The 27,867-nt window shown below is 39.3% G+C and overlaps 1 protein-coding gene across 1 annotated transcript in view; it reads left to right on the top strand.

Annotated features, from left to right (window-relative positions):
* The window catches only part of LOC129731103 (coiled-coil domain-containing protein 85C-A), a 133,943-nt gene that overhangs the window by 58,542 nt on the left and 47,534 nt on the right, over nucleotides 1-27,867 (top strand). Inside the window, exon 3 of the mRNA XM_055690869.1 lies at nucleotides 13,024-14,903. Within this exon, the coding sequence (XP_055546844.1) occupies nucleotides 13,863-14,903 (1,041 nt within the window). The 5' untranslated portion in view covers nucleotides 13,024-13,862. The remainder of the gene's footprint in view (nucleotides 1-13,023; nucleotides 14,904-27,867) is intronic.

Here is a 27,867-nt window from a genome sequence, read left to right as displayed (position 1 = left end):
TCCTACGTCAAAAAAAAAAAAACGGGAAAATTTAGTTGCGCATCCTATATCTTTTCGAAAATTTTTAGCACAAAAAAGTCTAATCTATGATTTTGATTTAGTTAGATTATTAATCACATTTTTATCAAGTACTTGTTGGTCTAGAAATTGGCAGTTTTCCAAAAGTGGTGTTCAGACAAATTATCTCTACAAACGGTAGAAAGTCGCTTTTCCAGGCTCGACGACTTCAAGTCTGTTATTTATAATTTTTCGATTACGATCGAAAAAAGAGAGCTGAAAAAGTAATGAGCTCAACCATGTGATAAGCTTCTAAAATCATAATGTAATAGCATTCGATTGTCAGTTATGCTTATATAATGGCATAAGAAAGAACTTTTGTGATGTCCGCCCGTATGATTTTTTTTTGTTAACTAATCGGCAGTAAAAGTAAATATAGATCATCATTAGTTAAAGTGACAACATCAAACGAAGCATTAGGGCATCTTCAGCTGTGGTCCAAATCGTTGTTTTGTTCTATTTTTTTTTGGAACAAACTCAAATTCACTGCTGCACAGGTGGTGTAAATTTTGTTTTATATCAGATCTAAATTGAAAAAAATTGAAACTGGTATACGTTATAGGTGGGTAAAATGTCATATTTTAATTGAATACCTCATTTTTAGCTATTTCCATGTAAGCGTTTTGCGAGTGTTGGATTTTTTATGACAATTCACAATTCATTTTTGTGGCTTTTCTGAAGAAGAAAATGAACAGGTTTGTCGTTTTTGGCTTCAAGGAAACCGACCAGAAAAAGGGGGAATTCTGGAAGACCATAACCGTAGGTTCAACTACTTGGTTTGCAACCATCAGCCCCAGGATGACAAATATGTTGGCTATTGGTTAATCGCCTTAATTGTAGTGGGACTAGAGGAGACCTTAAGAAGCCAGAAAAATGTTCCTCGAAGACACTAACCTGAAATGTTCAAAATGCAGGCTTGTTTCAATATCCTCAAAACCCAACCCAAGTTTGAAGAACTGCAAGATTTTGAAATATTGATGAGATGAAAACGGAAGACGAACACCTACGGGATCAAATATTTTTCGCTATCCTCTGAAGCCCAACTTGTAGCAGAAGTTTTTCGATCATACTAATCCATCCTGAGAAATGTCACTGACGCTCGGGTCAAACCGTCAAATCCATAAAGTCTTGTGGATATAAAGTGTCTTGCCAAAGTAATCGTTTAATGTGCGTAAAAATTATCTAATTTCCGTTTGTTAAGTATTGAGTGGTTTTTATTATAACAAGTCTCATAAACTGACAGCATGGGGTATTGAATTGTTGACAGTGTGACAGATGTCAGCGGTTTGAAACAACAAGATATACAACGCCGGTGCGGAGAACGAAAAGTTGGTCTATATTAGCTGGTTCTATTCTGGTTTCGCTGGTGTATATCTAGTATAAAGTTGTTTCAAAAATAGACAACCGCTGAAGATGCCCTTACGAATATCAAATCTCTCAACAGACTTACTGTTTCGAAACCTGCGCCATTCAATGCCAAACAACATTTCGAAGCGTACCCAAGCCCAAGCCACAAACGGTTGGTTGGTTAACAGGTTTGATTTCGATTCCGGGTCCGGCAGCGACGGCGGCCCCTTCCAAAGGGTTAAAGGTTTTTTCGCTCTGACGCGAAAACATTTCGGTACGCTGAATCATCCGCGAAACTTGTTACCTAAAAGCCGCTCCGATAATCCCCCTTGACCTGCGCGTCGTCGTCGTCGTCGTCGCCTTTCCCTTCTTCGCGGCTCGATGGCGAAGGGGACACGCAAACAGACCCAAACTGAAAACCTGATCGGAACAATCCTACCGACCACCGTAGTCAATATGGCCCAAGGCCTGGCTCTCGAGATGCTGCCCGGCTGTAGATCTGTACCAGTAGAAGGGGACCAGAAGAGGCACGATGCGACGATTGCTGCATGGTGAATCTTGCTGTATGGTAGGTATGTCGTGTCGAACGAGGTGACGGTGGTAGTCCAAGATCTGGTTTCGAAGATCGCGAAGAGGTGTGCCATGGGATCTACGCCGTATCCTACCGAAGGTGGCGACGGTGGCGGCAGACAGGTAGGGCGCAGAATTCGATACTGATAAAAGGCCGAAGAGCAAAAAGCTGCCACAGCGCGCAAAAATTTCTCATGTGGCGTTCCGTGTGTTTGTGTGTTGAAGTTAGCACACTGTGTGTGCAGATTTGGCTCTCGGTTGTTATGCTGCCGCAGGATTTTATGTATGCGAGTGGCGATTCTACGCCGTCGCCGCTTTTGGACACACCACAGTTACGAGCGCGGTCGTGAGACGTGTTTTCTCAGGGAATGCTATGCTGTTATAAACTTTTTTTATTGAGATTTTTTTTCCCTGAACCCGGTGACTTTGATATTGCTTGTTGATTTCTCGAAAACTGAGCCACACACGCAGTCGGCCGTTTATAATTAATGTGTTTTAAAATTATGTTTGATTTTTAAAAGGGTTAAATTAGACTGAAGCAATTGAAATATTTACTGAAGTAATGCAAATATAAATTTGTATGATGTAGAGATTATGCTTCTTCTTAGTGATACATCAAACAGTAATTTTAGCATGAATTCGCTTGGTTAAGGCACAAGAAAATAAGTTTCCATTGCATGTTTTGCTCATTTTAGTAAGTAATATAAAAATTCAGATCCCGCACAAACATACTCACTCCGCACTTTTTATGGCACTCCATTACACGGAGACTACGGGCCTTGTGGATGCCGCACACTGTCCAGCAGCATCCAAGCCCAGCCGGGTAGAACGAATTCTATGCGGACGCAGTAAGAAAACCAACGGACGGAAAATTATTGCAATCATGATAGATGATCACGACCGTGCGGATGCGATAACAGACCCCTTGGATCGCACTGCTTTGCGAACCGTCGTCGGTTCACTACAGGAGGAAGCCGTCATCCTTTTCTCATTACTGCAGTATGGCTCAGTGGCAGGCAGCCGACCGGAGGAAGCAAAATACCCCAAACCGAGCGACGACGATGATGGCACTTTAGAAGAGCGGCATTCGCGGCAGCCGTTTTGGTCTCAAACTCATGTGAAAACCAATACCGAGCCGTGCATCTCACTACCTCATTTCAGGCATCATACGGCCACTGTGAAACACGTGGTGTACCCCCGAGCTATCTTTCTCTGCCCCTGAACCTTCCTCAGGAACCCACCCGTGGTTGCTTGATTTGTTTTGAAAACGGGCGGATGATGTTGACGTGAAGTCCGGCACCGCTGGATTGTGTCATCTTAACGGTAGTGGCCATAGAGATTTCCTAGTGGAGATTTCTCTTTTTCTCAAGAGGCACAGTTTACATACCGGACAAACTTTACGGCATTTTCGAAACTTTTGACGCGCTGAACACGCACCACTAATTGACAACGGTTTCGTCAACCTCTCCGATACGGATATATTTTGCGTTGAATTAACTGGCTTGAAAGTTAGCACACCGGAAGAAAAAGTATCGATGCATACAAATTCAACTAAACTGGAACTCCAATGAGAAAAGATTTCTCTTGTTTTTTTTTGTTTGAATTACGTGGGTAGTGGAACAAAGGTAAGAGCACCCGGCTGGCCGATGGCACTCAACTGTCTGCATTTACGCAATTTTTACGCAATGCATTGTAGGTAACGAATTGATTGGATTCGGTACCTTTAATACTGAATGCGTTTTGTTTTTTTTTTTCTGCTGAAGGTGAGATGCTTCGATTGCCTAACTATTTTCGGAGAAACTAATGAGGAGAAGTAAGCTGTTCGCCCACTTTGCTGGAGGCGAGAGTTTTAAGTCAACATTAATGAGTACAGTCGACTGGCCGAAAAAAGACGTTGAGTGCGAGATTTTTGATGGTACCTGTAGTGGGTTATATTGTGTGGGTGGACTAAGAAATCGAATTAGTCACTCAATATGAGCTGTCATAGTCAATATTAGGTTTGGGGAAAGGTCTGTTTGTAGGCTTGAAATAATGTAATGTTTTGAGGCAACTGGTAAACTAAATTAGAATTCAAATAATATGAAATGTTGGTTTGAGTGTAAGTTTTCACTAATTTCTAACTATTTTTTTGTACATTTAAAAAAACTAAACCCTTGAAATTTACATTCCTTCAAGTTAAATTCCAGAAAAATCACGCACAGTTGAACAGATTCCTCTCCAGGCAATTATAATTGTCGATACTTGGCAGGGTAACTAACGAGGCTCGGTAAAGAACAACAGTAAATTCTATATAAAGGGTGGAACGACCAAAAGGTACATAACTTCAACGTAGCATTAATCCCATAATCGATTGTTTGAAAAAAAAAAAATAAAGAAAACATCTATTTTTGTTGGCATAGGTGTGTAGGATGAAGTGCCTACTTTGTTTTCGTCACACTCTTCAGTTGTCAAAACGGCCTCCACGCAACAGGATTGGTGTATAAAAGTTTTGCGCATCAAAAATTTCCGCTTTTGTTTGCGACTTGCCTCAAACGACGGTGCGGTAAGGGGCAAGGTAGCAGAGATATTTAAAAACATTAAATTGTCGAGCAGCATTTTTGTAACAACTGGCACCATCAACCAGGAAGTTTACGTCAACGACTGCCTCAAAAAATGACTCCTGCTGTTCCTGCAGCAGCACAGGGTTCCGTTGTGTTTTGGCCGGTTTTGACCTCATGCCACTACGGCGGAAAGGCCCTGGAGTGGTTTGCGGCTACAACGTCCAATTCGTGCCTTAGGATAAGAATCCGCCTGACACCCCAGAGCTTCGCCCGATCGAACAATACTGGGCCATCATATAGCGGAACTTACGCAAGACAAAACAATCGTAGGACGCGAGCAGCAATTTAAGGCGAACTGACGTGTATCAGCTGAGGAGGTCGACAAATCGACTGTACAAAACCATTATTTGATTATATTATTTTGCCTTAGCACTCGTTCCACCCTTCATAAGCGTGTAGAGGAAAAGGTAAAAGTATAAAAATCCATTACTCACCACCGTGACAAAGCAACCTTCATTTCTATTACAGTCGATAAAGCTGCAGAGGTAAACTTTGTCTCTGGCAACACTTCCTTCTTTCCTTCCACAACTGACCGTAAGGACGTAGCTGGCGCCGTTATCGATCTATACATTGAAGATGGTATATTTAACCCAAAATAGCCATCTGAAGGGTGTTCTTTGTGCAACTTCTCTGGCTCAGATTCATCAGAGTGTAAAATTAGATATATCAGTCATTAATGCTGCAAGTGTCAATCATCTATTTTTATCAGATCAGGGAGATATTTACAGTTTTGAAAACAGATATCAGGAGGACATAAATGTGATCTTCTGAGAAAGCTCTCTTTTATTTATTTTATTGTTTGATTGTATTGTTTAATTCACAGTGGTTACCTTACGAGTTTCCATTCAGCTTGTATAATAGGGGTGAGATTTTTTTTTGCTTAATTATCAAAATTGCTGGTGCCAATTATAAGAAATATAATAACCACGCACGCACGAACCTTCTTTTGACTTCTGATGGGCGCATCTAGTTTTTTACTGTTTTTTTGAAACGTTTCTTTTACTTTGAAATCCGCATTTTCCGAATTTGCTTCCATTTGCTGGATTAGTTCTTGATTTGAAGAAAATTGTGCTTCATTTGTGTGGAAGTCGTCCCTTCCAGAAGAGAGAGGAGTGTAGAACCCCAAATAAAATGAAAACATCTATTTTTGTTGGCATCGGTGTGTAGAATGAAGTGCCTACTTTGTTTTCGTCACACTGTTCAGTTGTCAAAATGACCTCCACGCAACAGGATTGGCGTTTAAAAGTTGTGCTTCATTTGTATGGAAGCCCTCCCTTCCAGAAGAGAGAGGAGCGTAGAACCCCGAAAACCCCTCCCAAAAACCTTCACATGTCAAATTTGATTCCATCTGCTTGATTAGTTCTCGAGTTATACAAAAAAATGTGTTTTATTTGAATGGGAGCCCTCCTTTCCAGAGAAGGGAGGGGTGTCGAACCACCATTGAAATATTTTTTGCCTCCAAAAACTTCCACATGTCAAATTTGGTTCCATTTACTTGATTAGTTCTCGAGAAATGCAAAAATTTAGGTTTCATTCATATGGTAACCCTCTCTTCTACAGGAGTGAGGGGTGTCAAACTACCACAGGGATATTTCTTGCTCCCGTGAACCAGCACATGCGAAATTTGGTTTTATTTGCTTAATTAGTTCTCCAGTTTTGCAAAAATTCGTGTTTCATTTGTGTAGGAGCTCTCCTTCCAGAAGAGGTAAGGGTCTCAAACTATCATAAGAACCTTTCCCGGTTCCAAAAACCCCTACTTACAAATTTTCACGCCGATCAGTTCAGTCATTTCCAAGTCTATATGAAGTAGACAGACAGACAAATCTCCATTTTTGTATGATAGATTCAGTTTACAGTTTTATTTCTTCTTTTCCATCAGCATGAATCATTTTCCATCAGCATGAATCATTAAAGACTTCTCACGAAAATCAACTAAGGAAGGAAAGAAAAAAAGGGAAAAAATAAAACGATAAGAGGGAGGAATTTACTAAATTAACCACACACACTTGAGATTGGGCCCAACAAAATTCTTATTGTTTGTTGGTTTAACTCGGTTGTAAATATGAAAATATAATAACATTTGTATTTCTCTCATTCAAACCACACACATTTGTGCGCGGCCCTAACAGCCTTCTTATGGAATACTGATTTAAATCGGGTTCACATCGTGTATAACACAATGACATATGAGCACACTCCAATCTCCTTTCTCACTCTCTGTTTGTGTCTTATTGGAATCAACCACGCACGCACACTCGTGCGTGGCCCCAACAGCATTCTTACTGTCTGTTGGTCTAAAGCGGTACCTAATACAAATATGCTAATCAGGGAATAAACCGGAAATAGCTTAATAGAGACGGATATAAAACATGTGCGATCGGCTTACTTATCAAGGTGTATCTTGATCTAATTTTCCCTTCTCTACTGACAAAAATCTCTTTCCTGTGATATTTGTGAACATGCAGAAGTTTATACGGTCAAAAATCACTCTAACACCTCTAACACCTCTTGCGTCTCTCCGCCTTATAACAAGAATGTAATTAACTCATTAACCGACGCCGTTAATGAGCAAATATTGAGTCACATAAACTTGTAAAACGAGAATTGTCGGTCCTTTGTTGTCCCATTCAGTTGATTCAATGTGCAATTTTGATCAATCATCTTCATTTTCTTCAATTTGACTCAGCTTTCCAATCAAAACTCGCCATTCTGGTTCAAAAGTTACGTCGGATATCGATATCTGATCTCCGGTATTGAATTTCAAAATGTCGTCGGATACAGATTCCTGGCTGCTAGGTGTGATCCTGATTACAGCAATACCGCAAACCGGGGTGATTTTGACACTCTTTTTTGAATTTTTAGTAAAAAAGTGATCGTAGTGCTTGGGATATGTCGTAATCTCAACTAATTGTGTTCGGATATGTCTACATTGCTACTATTCATGCATTTCCTGCTATTTAGTTGCATTTTTATTGCATAAGAACAATCGGTTCAAGCAAATTTAAAACAACAAGCTGCTTCGTAAGCTAAACAAATATCATAACAACGATTTTCATTATAATTATTGCATTTTTATCTTCAAAGGCAAAGTTGAGTCCCAATAATCTCAACAGCGTATTACACATTTTATTTTTCACAACAACCTAAGACGTCACATAATATGCAACATTGTACAATTGGATAAGCCATATTCCACGTGGGTTATGTTTTGATAGTTTTAGACCACCTTCTCTCTTCGTTCCAGTGCGGATAAAAGCCATTTTCTCCAGCAAAATTCTTCGAAAATTACAGTCAATCATTTTAAATTTTCACTTCCAATGATCGCAGCACTCTTTCAGATACACTAGATTTTCGTCCTAGTAACGTGCTGTTATACTCAGATGAAATAGATCGCGCGCATCGTTCACGGTTACGGGATAAAATTTGACGACACATCCAGCCAAATGATCTTCACTTCAAAGCGAAAAAGAAAAACAAACAGTCCACTCAAACAAAATGAACCTCACCGAAACACTTTTTCACTGACACTGTCCGATGCCTTGACAATCTTCGTTAACTGATAAACTGATTTTGTTGTCTTGCTTCTATCGCATGAAATATAATGAGGTGTTTTGACAGTTCACTTCCATGCAAAAAGCGGGAAGGGAGAACTCTGAAAGGATCGTAAAAAAATAACGTTTATGGATGCTTTTTTCCGCTTTCACTCAAGAGTGTCAACAAATATCAACCCTGCTTCGTTCTATTAAATTTATATGAATCTTGGCCAACATAAACTGTTCACGTAACATGCGAATGACCCCCAAATTGCTTTCCATATTTATGAATTCATCTAAGTCGTTTTAGACTGTTTAATTTTGTTAAAGCAGCATAGCTTTACTTCAAATTAATCAAAATTAAGTGATCAAAGTCACCCCGGGATAATGACGACTGATGTACAAATTTTAGAGCATGTCCAAAAACAGCAGAATTGTTGCCAAACTTTTGAAGTAGTGACTGGATCTTGCTCAATGCATGCCAGTTCTCATTTCAAAAATATCAAACAATTTTGTGTTCAGTGTTTTTGAAAATATGTAAGATACATTCAAAAAGGTGATCAAAATCACCTCAGTATACAGTATACTGGGATTGTTCGAATATTTTCCACAATTTTTATTTTATTTAAAAATTGAGTCTCGTCTATAGACGTCATTTGATTGCGATTACGAAAATACCTATTTTTTCTACGGATTTTTAGAAACTGAAAGTCGCCATCTCTAATTTAAAGATGGCGTCAGGCATTCCTTGCGTCTGTTAGTTTTTTTTTGAACTGGCAGTCGTCATCTTGAATTGAAAAACAACATCGAATATTATCGTTTGGTCTTCGGACATTATACTGATTTCAAGAATCTTAAAATGTCATCGAACACTTAATGACTGTCTCTAGACGTGATCCTTGATCTTTTTCAATTCAAATTCAAAGACGACTGTAACATGAAATTCCAAGGAAAATACGGTGGATCAAAACGCATTTATATATTTTTGTGTCCGACGATTCAGCCTTTGGACTTGGTCATCCTCAGCGGATATAAAGTTGTACCGTTTTTCATTCAGCGTACAAAGCTTTACGATAGGTTGTCATATCTATCAATAGGTTCTTCTTCAAAGTATTAAATCAACTACAACTTTATATACCCTGAGGAAGGCCAAATCCAAAGGCTGAAACGTCGGCTATAAAACAGTAGCAGCGTTTTGATTTACCGTTAAGTCTTATTTATGCATCTATCCAGTTAGATCATAGTTCATAGATTCATAGTTTACATAGTTCTTCATAGTATTGATTTTTTGAAAACACTTTATCATTCTTTTTAAACATCTGTAAGAAATTTAACGCTTAAAACTTGCCAGAAGCTTTGCTGAAATTTTATGGTACTCATTTTTAAGAAAAATCTATCTTAAAAATCTTTAAAACCATTTTTTTCATAGAAGAAAACATTAAAAAGTTCAAATTTTGAAGATGGTCTCATGAGGGATTAATATGAATTCGTCGAACAAACTGTGATTGGCTCTACGGAAGCAATAGTCATTTGTTAATAAACAGTAAAAAAACCTTTATGCCACGAAACACTTAACTTGGCAATATAATTCTTAATTATAACCTTAAATGTGTGTGAAGATTTAGCTATTATATTCAACGAACATAACATAAATTGCTTAATGTAAATAAACTAACTTCACCAGTAGCCAAATAAGCTAAGAAAAGAAATGTAAATCTAATTTAATAATTGTTATAATTGTTGTAGATTTTTTATGGTTTGAGTGGGTTCTGATTGAGCTCATGATTAAAATATGGAGTTTTATGCGAACCTTGGGAACTGTTCTTGAGCGCTTTCTGTAGAACAAGGAAGCTATCTTGATGTCATGAGGGATTTATGGCTGTTTTGTCGCAGTTTGAGAGTATAGCAAGCTTTATGCCCGCTTTTAAGGAACAAGCAATTAAAACTTTTTCGAGTACATCGTAAAATTGATACTGTTACTTGAAGTATTTGATCTCTGGACGTTATCCGGAGTTCGAAAATTTTCATACTGCAGGGTATTTGATCGATTTTGTGGGTTTACAGAAGGTAGTGGTCGCCATCTCGAATTTCAAAATGGCATTGGACATTTATCATCAATTTGTAATTGTCATCCTGGTTCAGGAGCTATAATATATAATATATAATATATAATATATGATATATAATATTTAATATATAATATATAATATATAATATATAATATATAATATATAATATATAATATATAATATATAATATATAATATATAATATATAATATATAATATATAATATATAATATATAATATATAATATATAATATATAATATATAATATATAATATATAATATATAATATATAATATATAATATATAATATTTAATATATAATATATAATATATAGTATATAATATATAGGTTTTTATGGTTTTCAAAATTTTGAACAGCTTGCAGGGAACTGTAACTGGCCGTATTAGATTTAAAAATTGCATGACTGTGAGCCTGAAAATATTCGTTATGATGCTCATCCAGAATGTTATCATAATTAGAGATGCACCGAATAATAGGGCTGGGAAAAAATTATTTTCGAAAATTACCGTATATTCGGACTATCGAATAATGATTTAAACTAGACCTTGTCTAGGGTAATCCACTTTAATTCATGAGTAATTTGGTTTTTATTTTATTTTTTTTTATTTAATCATCATGTTCTGTTGAATATGCGGCCGTCCGTTGGGCCGAATATTCGGCTGAATATTCGGCTGAACAGACGGCGAAACAAGATGATGAGATGAAAAAAAATTAAAAACCAAACCATTCTTGACTTAATGTGACTTACCCTAGACAAGCTCAAGTTGAAACCATTATTCTGTAAACTGAAAATTCGGTACTTTTCACAAAAAAAATTTCCCCAGCCCTATTATTCGGTGCAACGCTTATCATAAGGCGCGAATAATTTTTACTTCCTTATCAATTGGAATCTTCTCCCTTTCTAATACAACTTTGTAATACATCTTCTTTGTATAAGAAACAGGTAAAAGGTAAGGTTGGTTATAGTTTAAGTTTGCTTGATTATCATTATCAATTGCTTGAGAAATTTGATTCTGTTCTCAATGGGAAATGCTTTTCTCTTGGTTTTGCTACAAGTATGTTGTTGGTGATGGCATGAAGTTTAAAGCTCTTACTCTTTACCGACAGGCGACAAAACATGTTTTAACATTTGTTTTTTTTTTTGTGTGGACCCCACTGCGACCAGTAGTTGTTTGATCTATTGTGGCATTGTCCGGACGTTTTTGCTGTTTGCACATTTCTGTTTTTTTGTTTTACCATTTTGCAGTGCTACTTATTGAGAAGTAACCTGCTCCGTGTTATAGTGCTTTTAGTCTTCTCCTTCAGACTTAGTAACCTACTACCTTCCTTATCGACCTTATCATATCCTCCTGCAAGCTATCACTCTAAAAGCATATAACGTGCTATAGTCTATGATATTATCGAAGCTTTAGACGAGAGGTTATTAAATCTGGAGAGAAGATTTTTGTGTGGAAGAGCCTGAGAATAAACCCATACTTAAAGTCCTTTTTGCGAACGAATGGTTTGGTTCTACTAAGATTCGAACCTATCACCATTCGCTTGTCAAAGCGGACTCTGTAACCTTGCGGCTACGAAGCTCGACTAACATCTGTTAAAATCGATAACAAATTGTAATGATTACGAAAAAGTTATTTTACGGTTATTGTTTACTTTTGTTCAAATATACCAACTTTCTGTTGCTTATTATCCGTTATCTAGAGTCAGGTTCATTAAACTGCCAAAAAAAGGCCGCTTATCGTTATTTTATTTTATCAACACGATAAACAACCTGCCCCACATTTAACAGGCGTTGGATGTATTTTTTTGTGTTTATTTTTCGCAAGCATTCTTTTGTTCGCTCGAATTTGCCAGCATGAAGTATTTCCGAAACGGCAAAGTTTCAGCAGATATTTTATTGGCCATCGTAAAAATCACCGTTGCAAAGATCCAATCAAATTCCGTTGAGCTTCCATCGCTGGCTGCGTGAAATCAGAACGAATGACCTCAAGTCGGTACTTTTACTAACAAAAATTGTATACGCACTTTTTCATATTTGAACCCGAAAATAATTCGATATTCATAATATAGTGTTAGTGTCTATAGTGTTAAAACTCCAATTAAAACTCCAAGGGATCACCTTAATTGAATTCAATCAGTCTATCAGAAGGAGAAAAGTCCCCCTAGTTCGTTGGTCGTGTGTAGCGGATCTCGAGAGCCACAGATAAACTATGATTGAAAACAGAACACCAAACAGTGATCAAAAATCGTATAGATTTGTAATGCATATAATAAAAACAATTAACATATTATCGTTTATTAAAACCATTCACTTTTCAATTTTCATAGCTACATTAATTACTTTGGAGGGTAAAAATATAGCATGACTAGTTTAATGACAGAAAAATGTTTTTCAATCAATTTAAATACAGTTTCGCATCGGAACAGAATACATTCACCATAAAAATTTCTATCTAGAGGTAAACAGATAAATCGCCGGACACGGCGTAGTTAGAGCTCGGCTGACTGTTATGCAACAACGGCGGGCGAAATATATCGGTTCTTTTTTGAATTCCAACCTGGCTCCAACAACAACAACGCTGGTAGCGCCACTCACACACAGCAAACGCGCGCTAAAGCGCGAGTGAATGGAGTGAGGCAAAGCGCGCAAAATCAAGTTTTTCCTTTCTCCCGGCGTCCCTTCGCAGGGTCTCCCGCCGGAGGACGGGAAAAGTTTCAAGTTCCGACCGGGTCAGCTTTCGTTAAGTTCGAATTGCAACAAGCATGTAGTTTTTTCGTCTTCTCTTTTCTCAATGTCTTGTTTTCTTGTCTCCCTCTTTTTTCTTCCAGATTTGCTTCGAGTTCAAATTTAAAGACTCCAACGACTTTTTTGGCACGCCAGCGTGACGACGCTCTACATCGGCAGCAGTGAGTTGGTTTTCGAGTGCTGGTCAGAACCGGTGCTGTGGATACACGGACGAACGTCGACGACTGCCAGCAAGGTGCCACGGTTAGTGCTCTGGGTGTGCTGGGTTAAATCGGACAGGGAAACTTTCGCTGTGTGTGCAGGCAGTGCGCGAGAAGCTCTTCCCGGCTGGAATGGATTCGATATCCACCGGGGGTTCAAAAGTGCGGAAGATAATAAACCATAATGGTATGAAGTGATAAAAAATTACTTTACCAACAGTGAGTAACTTAATAGGAGCGGAAAATGACAAGCTCCGATGAGTGAGCTAAAGATAAAGTGCCGCAGAGAAAGATGACAGAATAGCTTTTCGGGATAAGCGAAGGTTGAAGATGATAAGAAAGCTATTTGTGAGCCTTCTTCGCGCAGGCAGTGTAGTATAGAGAATGTGATGATCGAGAAGAAAAAGCGACGTTTCGGTAGAAGCCATAGAAAAAAGATGTGGCATTTCAATCTATTCATTTAAGTGCCTTTAGACGACCACATTAAGGCTGAGAGTGAATGTGAAGTTTGTTTTTTTTCTTTCTGCTGTTCATGTGCCTTACAACTTACGACAGTAGTGCAATCGATATACGCATAAAGAAGGGGAATGCCTTACTAGCAAAGTGAAGTTAAGTAATTAACGTGCCTTGAAAAAAAGCAACGACAACAGTAGTCAACCGCAAAGCGACAAGAACGTCGTCCAACAAATTCCGCTTCCACAACACACAGCATTCCCGTAGTCATGTCAACAAATAGTAATAACCTGAAGCTATCTGGAAATATTATCGGTCTGACAAGCAACAAACAGCCCCAATTACAGAAAACCAAACTGAAGCAACCACCGCCGGTTTCCTCGGTGGCAGCCAGCAGTGCACAGCAAAGTTCGACAGTTACAGGTTCTGCGGTGGTGAACGGTGGAACGAAGCCAGTTTCGACTCAGCAGCAAGTGCTCCAGAAGCAGGTGTCACAGCAGTCGCAGCAAGCGGGCTCCCATATTCCGCCACGGTATCAGCCGCCCCCACAGCCCCCGGGAGGCATTCTGAAGCACATTGGTCACAACGGGGGTGTGCCACCTTTGGCCCGATCATCCACAGTTCCTATCATAGCGTACCCGTCAGAACTGAACGGAGGCGCACACCATCACGTCAAATTTCCCCCGGAAATCCCAAAATCAAGTGGTCTATATCTGCCGGAGAATCTCAAACATCAGTTGAACCCTTCCCGGCTGGCGATTCCTCGATCGCACCTTCGGTTCTCCAACCAACACCACCTGCCTTCTAGTGTCCATCAGCCGAGTCACCTCCAACAACCTACCCTCCATCTTCCACCTCCACATCCACGGCTTAGTTCCGAGTCATCCTCCGAGGACCAGACAACCACCAGCTCTACTCGTTCCCTTCAGCAACACCTTGGTTCCAAACAGCAACAGCCATCCCCGCAACCTAACGGGCAACAACCGTCTCAATCCCACCAGGGTCACATCCAACAAACAACTGCTATAGTTCACCACCACCAACCTCCCAGCCAGCAACAGCAGGCTCCTCCCGTTCCACCGCCTTCCGTTTCCAGCAACGGCCAACATCAACAGCAACACCCAAATCAACATCATCATCAGCAGCAGCAACAGCATCAACAACAACAACAGCAGCAACAACAGCAACAACAACAACAGCAGCAGGAGATGCTGAAATTCGTCCGGAAGGCCGAGTCGGAGACCTCATCGACACCAACCTCGTCCAGTGGCGGCCGGATATCGTCCATCGAGCAGAATCGACACTTTCAGGTAGGTGCAGGGTTCGGGATATCACTCCGTCATGAAACAGGTTTTAAAATCCGCTTCGCCCCGGGCTGCCACAAGACGGTGCGGGGTGACGTGACTGGTTTGTCTTGCAGCTTGCCAAGCGGCCCACGAGTCAAGTGTTGCCTAGTAAATATGTGCAAATATGTTACGCTGCGCGAGTTTTCTTTCGCTCGTGTGAATGACCACCAGCATCGGCCGGCTGCTGCTGCTGCTTTGGGGGTAGATTCAGCGAAGGAAGGAAGCTCCATGTACGAGCATACACAAACACATTCACGGCCACAGGCACAACAGAGATAGAGCGAAAGATAGAAATTCGGAGAGAGTCAGCCGCGATCGGTCTGTCGCGTTGGTTCGGTGGTCATTGATCGTTTCTCGGCAGCATCCCCAAACCGGCCGACCGTGTTACTGCAGGACCGCGGCTTTAACGAAGGTGAAAGTTTTGACCTTATTCTCCGTAACTGCCACCGTGCTTCGGGTCTCGTGTGCGATTTGAACGATAAGTGCCGATCAAGTTGATAAAGATTTTGTTTGTTTTTTTTTTTTTCTTTTTACTCGAACAGAAGTGTGGGATTGGGTGTAATTTTCACTTTTTCGATTCGGCTTCGGAATGAAGCCCGATGATGAACCGGATTCGGGTACGGTGAGGGTAGCTGCTTTAGCGCGCCACTGTTTGCAGTAGACTTGTTCACTCTGATTGGGTGGTAATCAACCGTGGCTAATATTTGCAGCCTATAGATACGATTGAGATCCGATGAATAAATTGGTTTCATTAGTGTATGATTATAATTGGATTGCCGATCCCGTTGATGATTACATCTATTAACGGGTAATTGGCGAGGGTAGCGTCAGCTCAGTATCGTTATTGGCTGATAATAAACTAGTAACTATTAAATCGAAAATAACTAGTTTATCACAATTGTAATCAACGTAAGAAAGCGTCGTTTAGTAGTGAGTTTTTTTTTATCAAAGAGAATCATTATTTTTTGCTTAGTTTCGGTATCCGGGTCACGGTGAAATGTCGATTAAAAATTACCCATAATGACGATTTCACTTCTATAACTGTGAAACAGACCTTTAAATTGATGAAACTGAATGTTTATTTGTTCAAATATTTTATGTGGGGAAATGGAGCAAAGCTTGTTGATCCTGAAAAACAAGGCATCGGTTTTGACCAGTCTTGAAACATATTAAACAAAATCAATAATATGATATGATCTGAAAAAATATGATTTTTTTGAATGGGCAATAAATAGACTCAATGGACGTGAATGAATATTCAAAAACAATCAATGCGTCTAGGAATAACAAAAAATCCGCAAACTATAAATAAATTTCATTTCTTATATTAATTGAACGCTCCATTTAGTCATATTTGTATTCAAAATGACGTCTGGGACTGATTTCTGGCGTTAAAGCACCATCCCGGTTCAGTTGAAATCGGAAGTTGGCTTCTGGAAATATTCATATTGGATGGTTTTGACCATTTCAGTGTTTTCCAGTAACTGGAAGTTGCCATTTTGGATTTCAAAATCTAAAAATGACAGGAAATGCTGCCGACATAACAAAAGAACGAATGTCATTCCTCATGTCATGCAAATGGCAATCTGCAATGAGTTCAAAACTTACCGGCTGTCACTATTGCGACCACCAATTGACGTTTCCAAGCGCCCCAAAAACATTTGGTTGTGAAGTAGTTGAGACTTTTCTGCCACTGGCGCGTATTGTTATATTTTGTATGTCTATCTGCTAGCTGCCATGGACAATTTGGTAGCTGATAAAGTTCTGAAAATGGTACGAAATGCTACCGAGATAACAGTAGTAGGATAGTAGATGGTATTCAAGACACGATGTTGAATTACTGGTATGCAAGACATGATGTTGAACTACGGTATTTTCACAATAAGCGGAATTTTGGCGAGTTGTAGAAAAAAATCTCTATTAATTAGGGACGTTTAAAAGCGCCACTGGTGTGTCACAATAGTGATCCCAGCGATTTTTTTATAATTTATTGTCATTCCGGATTGCCATTTGCCGATGATTCTAGTTCTCTTGTTGCTTCTAGCAGAATGCTAAAATGAATATTTCATCGCGTATGGATTCAGGAGACCTTACCTCAAAAATGTTGAGCCTAAAATTTGAAGAAATATGTTGTTATTTGAATTTTAATAAAAATATGTAGTTTTGTGATTTGTATTGAAATAATTTGGAATCTCCAAAATTCACACTTACATGCCATATTTCATCCACCTGACATGATTTGATACATGGAGCAATTGATACGTATGAAAATTCCCAGTGTTTGCTCAATCTGTTTGAAAAATTAGAACAAACACAGACATATTCGCGTCTCACAAAAACGGGAAGGGGTCCAGAGTGGTGGCACCTATACCAAAGCTTAGAGCAACTATTCCCCTTGAATAAAATTCCAAGTTTTCCCAAATCGGCCATTCCAGTGCTGGGAACGAGCATTTTCAAAAAACAAGTTCCGTCCCGGGTTTTCACGGGTTAATTATGATTTTGGACGCAAACGCGATTCGACAGATCCGTTCGGATAACATTACTAACATGTCCGGATATGTTCAGCAATGCTGTGCAGTGTTGCGGTCCGCCGATTGGTCCGTTTATTGTAGAACGCCGCGACCGATTTAGTCGTCTGCTTAGCCTCGCTGCTAAAATCAGCTGCTGCTCTGCCTCAGCTACTGTTGGTCGAGCCAGTTTCCAGTAAGAGTCAACCTTCCTCTTGCTGAACTGCCGTGAGATAACAAAGTGACGTAAACGCCATTTTTTCAAATATGGAATTTTTATGCCAATTCATTCGTTATTCGAAGATCCATCTTTTCGATTCTCCCTTTAAGTTGTTACTTATTCGTACGTTGCATAAAATCAAGACAACAAAGTGACGTAGGTACCATTTTCATACAAAAAACACAAGTAACCCGTTCGTTCATTAAGCAGACAGTATATGAAGTAGAGAGAACGATAATTAAGCGAACTGGAAATATGATACAGGTTTGGAAAAATATACCGCATCCCGACGGGACCTGAACCCGCAATCTCCCTGTCTCCGGCATGGTGTTTTGACCAATTAAACTACGGGAGACGGTGGAACTGTTCCACAATCTATATCGTATCACATTCCGCTGCCGCCTTATTCTATTGCTCATCCCTAACTACACACACTGCTGTGCAAGCGTTATTTATAGACTGAAAGGAATGTCTCATCACACACAGAAGATTCAGCTGATGCTGATAACTCTTATAGACCTGTGTGATCGAGACTAAAGTCAGTCTGCGTCGTGCTTGCAAGTGCGACACAACTACGGAAGGTGCTCCGTACGGGCTAAATTTTTCGAACTGATTTTCTATTTTTAACAACGGCTTTTTCCCGTTAACACGCAAGTTCATTAAGCAGACAGTGTATGAAGTAGAGAGAACGAAAATTAAGCGAACTGGAAATATGATACAGATTTGGAAAAATATACCGCATCCCGACGGGTTCGTTTTTTGGCCATATTGAAAAACTGATCAAATGGATGTACGTCACAATGTCATATCACGGCAGTGCAGTTATCGGTTATATAATGAAGACTACTGCAGGAAATCCGTTCAACACTAACTGAGTTTTAAGCATTCGAAAGTGGACAATATTCATATTGCGCTTGATGTTTCCGGTTTTTAATTTGCACGCCTTTATGTGTTGCCTTTATACGCCATTCTACGTCAAAATTCCGTCAAAATATTTTGTTGAAAATTTTGCACTAAATTAACGCCAACATTACCTGATATAATTTTTCTTCAATTTTTTGACGTAGAGTAACCTCTTACGGTATAGTATAAGTGGTTAAAATGAAATATCGAAAACATCGAGAGCGTCACGAAAATTGTCCACATTCAGTACTTGAAACTTAAAACTACTAAGGAAGTATGCATCAATAACGTAGCTTCTATTTAGGTTTTGTTGATCCTCCCCTCCCCCATCGTAGCATTTCGTCCCCCCTAGATAATAAACTAGCTTTATAACAACCCCCCCCCCCTCCATGACAATTTGTTTGCAAATTTTGAAAATGCGATGATCCAAATTGTTTCTGTCAGTCGGGCACATAGACGTGAGTTGGAGGAAAAAATTGCCATTTTTTCACATTTCGTCACAAAACTGCAATCCCCCTCCTCCCTCTCCCCTAAAATGGTACGTCGTTTATGAATCTTCCCTAGACTATTGCGTTCACCAAAATGCGAAAAATTGTGATTTTGTGATGCTATCTTTATCTATATTGTACCAAAAAATTTAAAGCCTTGTTCAACACATTTTTCGACCAATCAGAGCTTAAAACAGAATAAAAAATCAGGCGAAACTTTTAGTGGAGGAGGAGCTTCGCAGATGACAAAATGGATTAGAAAACGAAACATTTTTTTGCCGTTTTCGTTATCTGACTTTCGTTTTTTTGCCGTCGCGCAACGTTTTGACGACTGGCAGAAAAATAATAACTCTTCCACAATTAAGCGATTTTGGGGCGCTAAGAAGCACCATTCATGTATTACAATATTGACAGCAGACAAATTTGTTTAATTTCTCGTCATTGAGAACTGCCATTTGCTGCATATCGTCAGTTGAATTCTATACTGGTACATCTCAAAATCGACAGTTTCGTTAGTTGTTCGGAAATTGGTGTCAAAAATTTCTAATTGCTTCGGATTGAAATTTTGAATATTACATCACATTTTCCACAAGCCACATAGGTCAATTCCACCAACACTGTTTTTTGACGGTGAAGAGGTGCTTTACAGATATCTGTGTTTCAGTAATCTTCAACATTATTTTCGAATGACTTCAAGCCAATTAAACAACACTCCTCTTCCGAATGACCAATCATTTGAAAAAGAGAGAGAGAGAGAGTTGAAAGAGAATTCATGAGTAACCTTTCGAAAGGACCCAAGCAACATTGAGAAACACTCTTTGTTTGCTTTCTCTTCGATTAATAACTAAATTAGTTTTGGCAAGAAATCGTTGAATCTTCTATAACGATGCTGTAGTTAACGAAATAGAGTGAGAGCGGAAAGAGTGCCCCATTTTACTTGATTTTTTTTTAATTTACCAGGAATACATGGGCATAAGACAGGAGGTCCAAATTCTACGTTACTTGCGGTCGTGTCTTATACACAACCTCTTTAACTTTTTCGTGAAAAATGGGAAAAAATTCCAGTTCAAAGTTTACTTTGATCGAAAATTACTAAATTCAAAGTTCATTTATCATCATGATTATGATTAATTTAGAAAAAGCGTTTCCCAAGTGAAACAATAAGTGTGGGCAATTTTAACGCATGTGAGTGCTCGGCAGGGTACCCGGACACACACCAGAATGAAGTGCTCCTAACTTTTTCACTTCTTAACAGATTTTGGATCATGACCCGTCAAAAAATTGAAAAATTTGTCTATTTTTAGTATACGGATTCTGAAGGGCCACAAAAATATTTACACATAATTCCGATCGGAACAGGAGAAACGACTGGTTTGACGACGAGTGCAAACAGTTAGTGGAAGAGAAGAATGCAGCATGAGCGAGAATGCTGCAACATCAAACGAGGGCGAACGTGGAGCGCTACCGACGCGCACGGAACAGGCAAAACTCGGTCTTACGGAAGAAGAAGCGCCAGGAGGAAGATCGAGATCGCGAGGCGATGGAGGAACTGTTCCGTGCGAATGACACACGTAAGTTCTACGAGAAACTGAACTGTTCCCGCAAAGGCTATGTGCCACAAGTCGACATGTGCAGGGACCTGGGCGGCAACCTTCTCACGAAAAAGTATGAGGTGATTGACAGGTGGAAGCAGTACTACGATGAGCACCTTAATGGCGATGTAGCAGAGGACGACGACGGAGTGGTAGTAGATCTCGGTGTACGCGCAGATGACGACAGAATCCCAGCCCCTGACCACTAGGAGGTTAGAGAGGAGATCGGCCGGCTGAAAAACAATAAAGCCGCTGGAGCTGACCAACTCCCCAGCGAGCTGGTAAAACACGGTGGTGAATCACTGGCTAAGGCGCTACACTGGGTTATTGCCAAGATTTGCGAGGAGGAAGTAGTACCGGAGAAGTGGATGGAGGGTACAGTGTGCCCCATCTACAAAAAAGGCGACAAGTTGGATTGTTGCAACTACCGCGCAATCACGTTGCTGAACGTCGCCTACAAGGTACTCTCTCAAATTCTGTGCCGTCGACTATCACCTTTTGCAAGGGAATTCGTGGGGCAATACCAAGCGGGATTTATGAGTGCCCGCGCCACCACGGACCAAATATTCGCGGTACGGCAGGTCCTACAGAAGTGCAGTGAGTATAACGTGCCCACACATCACTTGTTCATCGATTTTAAATCGGCATACGACACAATCGTTCGAGACCAGCTATGGCAGGTTATGCACGATTACGGCTTTCCGGATAAACTGACACGGTTGGTCAAGTCGACGATGGATCGGGTGATGTGCGTAGTTCGAGTTTCGGGAACACTCTCGAGTCCCTTCGAATCTCGAAGAGGGTTACGGCAAGGTGATGGATTATCGTGCTTGCTATTCAACATCGCTTTGGAAGGTGTGATACGTAGGGCTGGTATCGACACGAGTGGCACGATTTTTAGAAGGTCTGTTCAGCTCTTTGGCTTCGCCGATGACATTGATATTGTAGCACGAACCTTTGAAAAGATGACGGAGACGTACATCAGACTGAAGGCTGAAGCCGGACGAATTGGACTGGCCATAAACGCATCGAAGACCAAGTACATGAGAGGAAAAGGTTCCAGAGAAGACAGTGTCAACCTCCCGCCACGAATTCATATTAGCGGTGATGAAATCGAGGTGGTAGACGAGTTCGTGTACCTGGGCTCACTGGTGACTGCTGACAACGACACCAGCAGAGAAATTCGTCGACGCCTTATAGCAGGAAATCGTGCCTTCTTTGGACTCCGGAGGACGCTCCGCTCGAATAAAATCCGCCGTCGTACGAAGTTAACCATCTACAAAACACTGATAGGACCGGTAGTCCTCTACGGCCACGAAAACGCACCATTGGGGTTTTCGAACGAAAGGTGCAGCGTACCATCTGTGGTGGAGTGCAGATGGAAGATGGATCATGGCGGAGGCGGATGAACCACGAGTTGCATCAGCTGCTGGGAGAACCACTCATCGTTCAAATGGCGAAAATCGGGCGACTACGGTGGGCTGGGCATGTCGTTAGGATGTCGGACGACAACCCGGTGAAAATGGTTCTTGATAACAATCCGACTGGAACAAGGCGACGGGGCGCGCAGCGAGCAAGGTGGCTCGAACAAGTGAAAGACGACCTGCGGGGCCTCCGCAGACGACATGGCTGGCGAGCTGCAGCCATGGACCGAGTTGAATGGAGACGACTTCTTCGAACAGCAAAGGACACTTCGGCCTGGAGCTGACTGGTAAGGTAAGGTCCAATCGGAATTATAGTTTTCTCAACGATAGATTACTTGATCAATAGACAGCTCTTCGTGAAAATCGAATCAATAGTATCTGAAAGCTTGACTCCATTCTCTGGTGTGCCTCAAGGAAGCAATTTAGGTGTACTGCTGTTTGTGATATTTTTCAATGACGATTTAAAAATCTACCTGATAATTCGAAATGAAGCTGATTGCCGGGAACTCCAGAAACTACTGGATGAATTCGTTCATTGGTGCAAGTCAAACTTCGTGGTAGTGAGCGTGGCAAAGTGTTACACGATCTCAAATTGACGACTCAAAAGACCTATTCTGTACAACTATGCCATCGGTGATCAGATGCTTAAACGGGTTGACGAAGTCACGGATTTTGAAGTATTGCTGGACTACCAACTCACATTCTTGCTGCATTATTCCGCTATAATCAACAAAGTTTTTGTTCTGAAAATAGCATTGACCCCATCTGCTTACGTGATTTCTATTGTTCCCCAGTTCGTTCGATACTCGAATTCGCGTCGGTCGTTTGGTCACCATATGAAGCTATGTGGTAATCCAGAATCGAATCTGTTCAACATATATTTGTCCGTCGTGCGCCAAGAAGACTTCTATGGCGCAATCCTAATGACGTGCCCGAAGCGGTGGACATCCTATACGGTGATAACGATCCAGTCAACACTATACGCAAATACGTTTTCAAGAAGGCTATCATGTCTTCGACTTTAATGTTTCTTATGTCAGTTTTGGGCAACGCTTGCGAACTGTATTTTTACCTTTGGACTAGTCTTAAGATTATATAATTAAGACTACGATTTCAGATGAAATTTAAAATGAAAAAAAAAGGAATTACATTTTTGAATGAATTATTTGTAAAGTAACTTTTGGGAAGCAAAAAAAACATGACTAAAGAAAATGCTACCACAAGTTCTAGTAACTTTAACTTTTACTTTAACTAGATGAAACAATTATATATTAGTTTATTTAGTCATGCTGGTTTAATGATGAAAATATTATTTAAATGGATAGCAATAAAAGGGATCAATATCGAACGAATTGAGATAAGATACGAGTTGTTTGAATTTCATTTCCACATTACCAGAATTTAATATGTATTTATATTGAGCCCTATATTAATATTAATTGTCAAGCTCAAGCTCAAACTGAACCGTTTATTAATATTTATTGATATTGCATTCGTAATTTTAAAATTGATTTTGACTTTACAGCGCCTTTTTTGATTCATTCACATCAAAACTTGTTACTCTGTGTCATTTTTTTAAAGGGAGTTTGTTAGTAGTACTTTGTATAATTGTTTTGCTGCAGCAATTTTGGATTTAATTAAATTTACTTTTCCTACTCCTTTGCTTTAGAAATGAGGGTCATTGTTTTTGTGTAGAAGCATTTTTCAGCGATTTTAAACTCCAGCAAAAATTGTGCGTGTTTAACAGTACGAAGCTCAAGTTGGAATTATATACTTCAGTATCAACAAACATTATTATGACGTTTTCTAGCTTAGAATTTTTTTTTGATAATTAGCAGTTTTTAAAAGCAGGTTAAGCAGGTGTGAGCTTAAATCTGTAAAAAAATTAAAAAGCTAATTTACTTGAACATAACCTTACTCTCGATTTTGTTATTTTGTGTTTGAAAAAAAATGGAAAAATTACAATAGTTTAGATTATTTGTGATCATTTTATGAATGCTTTTAACCTAATTCTGGAAGTGTATCATTGTTATATCTTGAATAAATTTTAGTACTGTAACATTTCTCAAGTGTAACGGCGTACTGCTAGTTGATTGTGGCATACCTAAACCGTGATGAACCAAGCTTTAACACGTTAGTTATTTTATTGTAGAAATTTCGTCATTTGTGAAAAGCGTTACTTTTCCATTTCATTCAAAGAAGACAGCGACTGAAGCGCATCGAGAGATAGAAAAGTTTGCGGAAATGCTGCTCTAAGAGAAACAACGCGTCGTAATTGGTTCCGTCGCTTTAAAGACGGTAATTTCGGTGTCCACTTGAGCTCCGAAGACACTGAATTGAAGGAATTGCTCGATGTGGATCCATGCTAAACGCAGGAACAGCTTGCTCCGGTATTTGGAGCTACCCGCCAAGCCATTTCCAAGCGGTTGCATGTTTTCGCACCTGTGAGAAACTGCTCCAGTGGCAAAAAATAAAGGGTTTTCTTCATTGTATCTTGACGGGTGATGAAAAATGGATTCATTACAGTAACCCAAAGAAAAGAATGTCATGAGGACTGCCTGCCTGGTCATGGTTGTGCCGAAATCATAATATAAAAGTTCATTTAGTCTCTCTGATTATGTAATGTTTCCATCTGTGGAACTTTTTAAAGTTGATTATTTTTCGAGATTGAAATGTTCTCATTTTTTGACATTTGGAACATGAATCGTGTTCTGTTTGGCATTTCTGCCGCTGCTCCGCGTGCTATTATTTATTTTCTTGCCTTTTTGGATTGTTTAAAGTGTTTTAAACGGTTTTCTGGAGCTCAAGTTGAGATTGTTCATATTTTGATGAACAAACATTGTTCTGGCGATTCTGGGCCTAGTTACGGAAAATTTTTGTATAAATGATTTTGAGCCTTATTTTGGTACATATTTCAGTACCTTTTCTGATTAAATTTGTTGAAACGTTTTTTCAGTGATTCTGAGCTATTTTTAAGATTGTGTTCTTCATTGACCTGAGAGCATTTTTGACGTAGGACTACGTCTAACCGCACTATACCGAGATACATTCCGCGAAAACTAAAACCAAGATGTAACGACGGAATGAAAGATTTCAAACGGTTATACTGATGTAACCACATGATGGACCACAATATTTGATATGTCGTTGGATTGATAAAATGATGGACAATTTTGTGATTCTTCAATTTTCATTATCACTTCATTGTTAAACAGTGAAAATTGAATAAAAGTTTCAAGGTCGAATTTTCACCAACAATGTACCAATCATATGCGAGCACGCCTAGCACAGACTTCATGAATAAACACCAACTGCCTGCAGTGATATCCTGTATAGCAGTGGCAAAAAAAAATTTGACAGAATCTCCCCGTCCCAATAGGTCAACTAATGTTAGCTTCCATCAGCCTAGACTAAATTGATGTCTCGAAGGTAAAGCTTTTTCGGAAAGTTCGTAACCACCTCCACTACCAGACAGTTTTACGTTCTGCTGTTAACAAATATGTTAATGTTAATAAAACTGATGTCTTGAAGGAGAATATGATGGCACAGGCAACAGTACTGCACCAAGTAATGTATGAACAGAGCGCTGGTTACTCGTCGTCTATCAGTGCAGGAAAACTTGATATTCATTTTTGTGCAGTCAAGCCAAGTGAAAACTACATTGCCACTGTTGACGCACAGTGGGGCGTGGAACACAATCGAATTGCCGTTTGAATTGTCTTCTTCTTCTTCTTGTTTCGTATAGCAGCAAATATCAGAATTCAATATAATTTTTCGGATGTCGCAAAATAGGCTGCGCCGCCGGGGACAACAAAATGCGTTGTTTATTTTTGAACTCTACACTCTGCCTTTTTTTAGATTTATTTAAATAACTAAATATAAGGTATTTAAAAGACAATAGAAAACCAAAATGCTCCGTACAGATCTTTGAATAGGTAGTTAAACGAGCTGTACTGATGATTATATTTTACTAGATAAATGAATTTAGTCCAATATGACAATACTAGTTGCATCACGCGACGTTAGTGTTTGTATTTTTCAATTGAAATTTTTTTGAATTGGCATTTGCAAGAAAATATTACTTTCCATAACCTTACTTGTAATTGAACAACGCTATGCAAACATTAGTTGCTGAAGCTAATGTTGTGCATCCCTCTAGCCCAGTTTATTTTCGCAGATAACGGACATATAACTTTCAAATATGGTATCTTCGTTGTTCTTTGGTATCTTGAACTGATCAAATTTTTTTCTGATTGATTCTGTATACTGATAAATTGTTTAAATTGACCTGAATTGAATGTTAACATGTTCATAAAATTCTATGTCAATTTCAAATTTTCTGTGAATATACATTTTCTACTAAAACTGTAATTCGTTATTTTTCCACGAGCTTGTAATTACAGGAAAAAAATTTATGTGACATCTTTGCCGCTTTGTGATCGGTGAGTGAGCCAACTTCAACAAGACAAATAGATATAGAAGGAAGTTTAATTTCTACTAAATCGTACTCAATTAAATATTTTATAGAAGGTTGCCTTTTCGCGCATTAAAGAAAATTCGCTGTATTAGAATGAAAGGTATTCATCAATGGTCCAGAAACCAAATTTAGGGGTAAATCAAGTATCTTACTTTTTTATTTTTGTAGATAGAAAACCTTGTTTTACAATTTTATAGCTCCAATAATTTTAAGTAACTTTGTAAAACAAAGTTTTTTTCTAAAACATTGCTATAGAGCTCTAGACCTAAATTTTCTCCTAAATTTGGTTTCTGGACCATTATGAATGTTCAAGAGAATATTTTTTCTTCTAAGATAGAGTGCTGCAAAGAAATAATCAAAATACAGACCCCGTTCGATTCTCGCAACACCTCAGAATTTTTTCTGTTGCCAAAATCGAACCATGCCAATAATGAACGGTTTTTTTCATTACTTTTTTGACTTTTTAAATGGTCAAAGACGACCTTAACAGTAGAAATGGCCACCAATGAACTAGTTTTAGTTCCAAGTCGTTTGAGGTGTCGCTTGATGAATTAGGGCTGACGACCTAGATACTTGATATTACCACCGGAACCAAAACACCTTCCTTTTGGAAGATGTTGAGCTTAAGTTGGTTAAAATAAATCAAGCAAACTACAAAAGTAAAACGAGCTCAAATCAAACATAGCTTCAAAATAAAATTATAAAATTATTGTAGTCCTACGTCAACTATGCGGTCGTGTCTTGGTTACCACCCTCCTACTATTTTGTGAAGTGCACAAGTACAAAAATTGCACTCATTTTATTTACGTTCCGATTTCTGTAACGTTTGCCTTAAGTTCTGTCACGAGTTACTGGATGTAGAGATCAAATAAAATTCGTGATGTTTTGGGCTTTTATATGGAATATTTAAATTTTTGTTTCTTTTTTACTAAAAAAATAATATCGCTTTTTTCTGAGTTTAGTCAGAAATCTCTAGTTCTGCTTCGAGAATCGAGGATTTCGAACATTTTCACATCTATGCGGAATCATTTCTGGCAGTAAAGCACAATCACACGTCGGTCTACGGTACAATCTCGACCTAAACAGCCATTAAAAACAACCAACCCGGCGTTACATAACAGATCGAACGAATCGACCGATAGCCACTTTCTCCGAACGGCGCAGTGGCGGCGACCGATTGTTTCTACGGCTTTGCTTACGTGTGCATCGATGCTTTGGTCCAGCCCCCGGCTGCAGAAATCGCCGCTGAAAAACCGAAAGTGGACGCCGAGCCTTTTTTGTCTTATTTTAATGTCAAATGTGGTGATACAAATGTAG

Source organism: Wyeomyia smithii, chromosome 3 (assembly GCF_029784165.1).
Source record: "Wyeomyia smithii strain HCP4-BCI-WySm-NY-G18 chromosome 3, ASM2978416v1, whole genome shotgun sequence".
NCBI classification, from domain to species: Eukaryota; Metazoa; Arthropoda; class Insecta; order Diptera; family Culicidae; genus Wyeomyia; species Wyeomyia smithii.
Note: the sequence above shows the minus strand (reverse complement) of the source record. Positions and strands in the feature narration are given on the sequence as shown.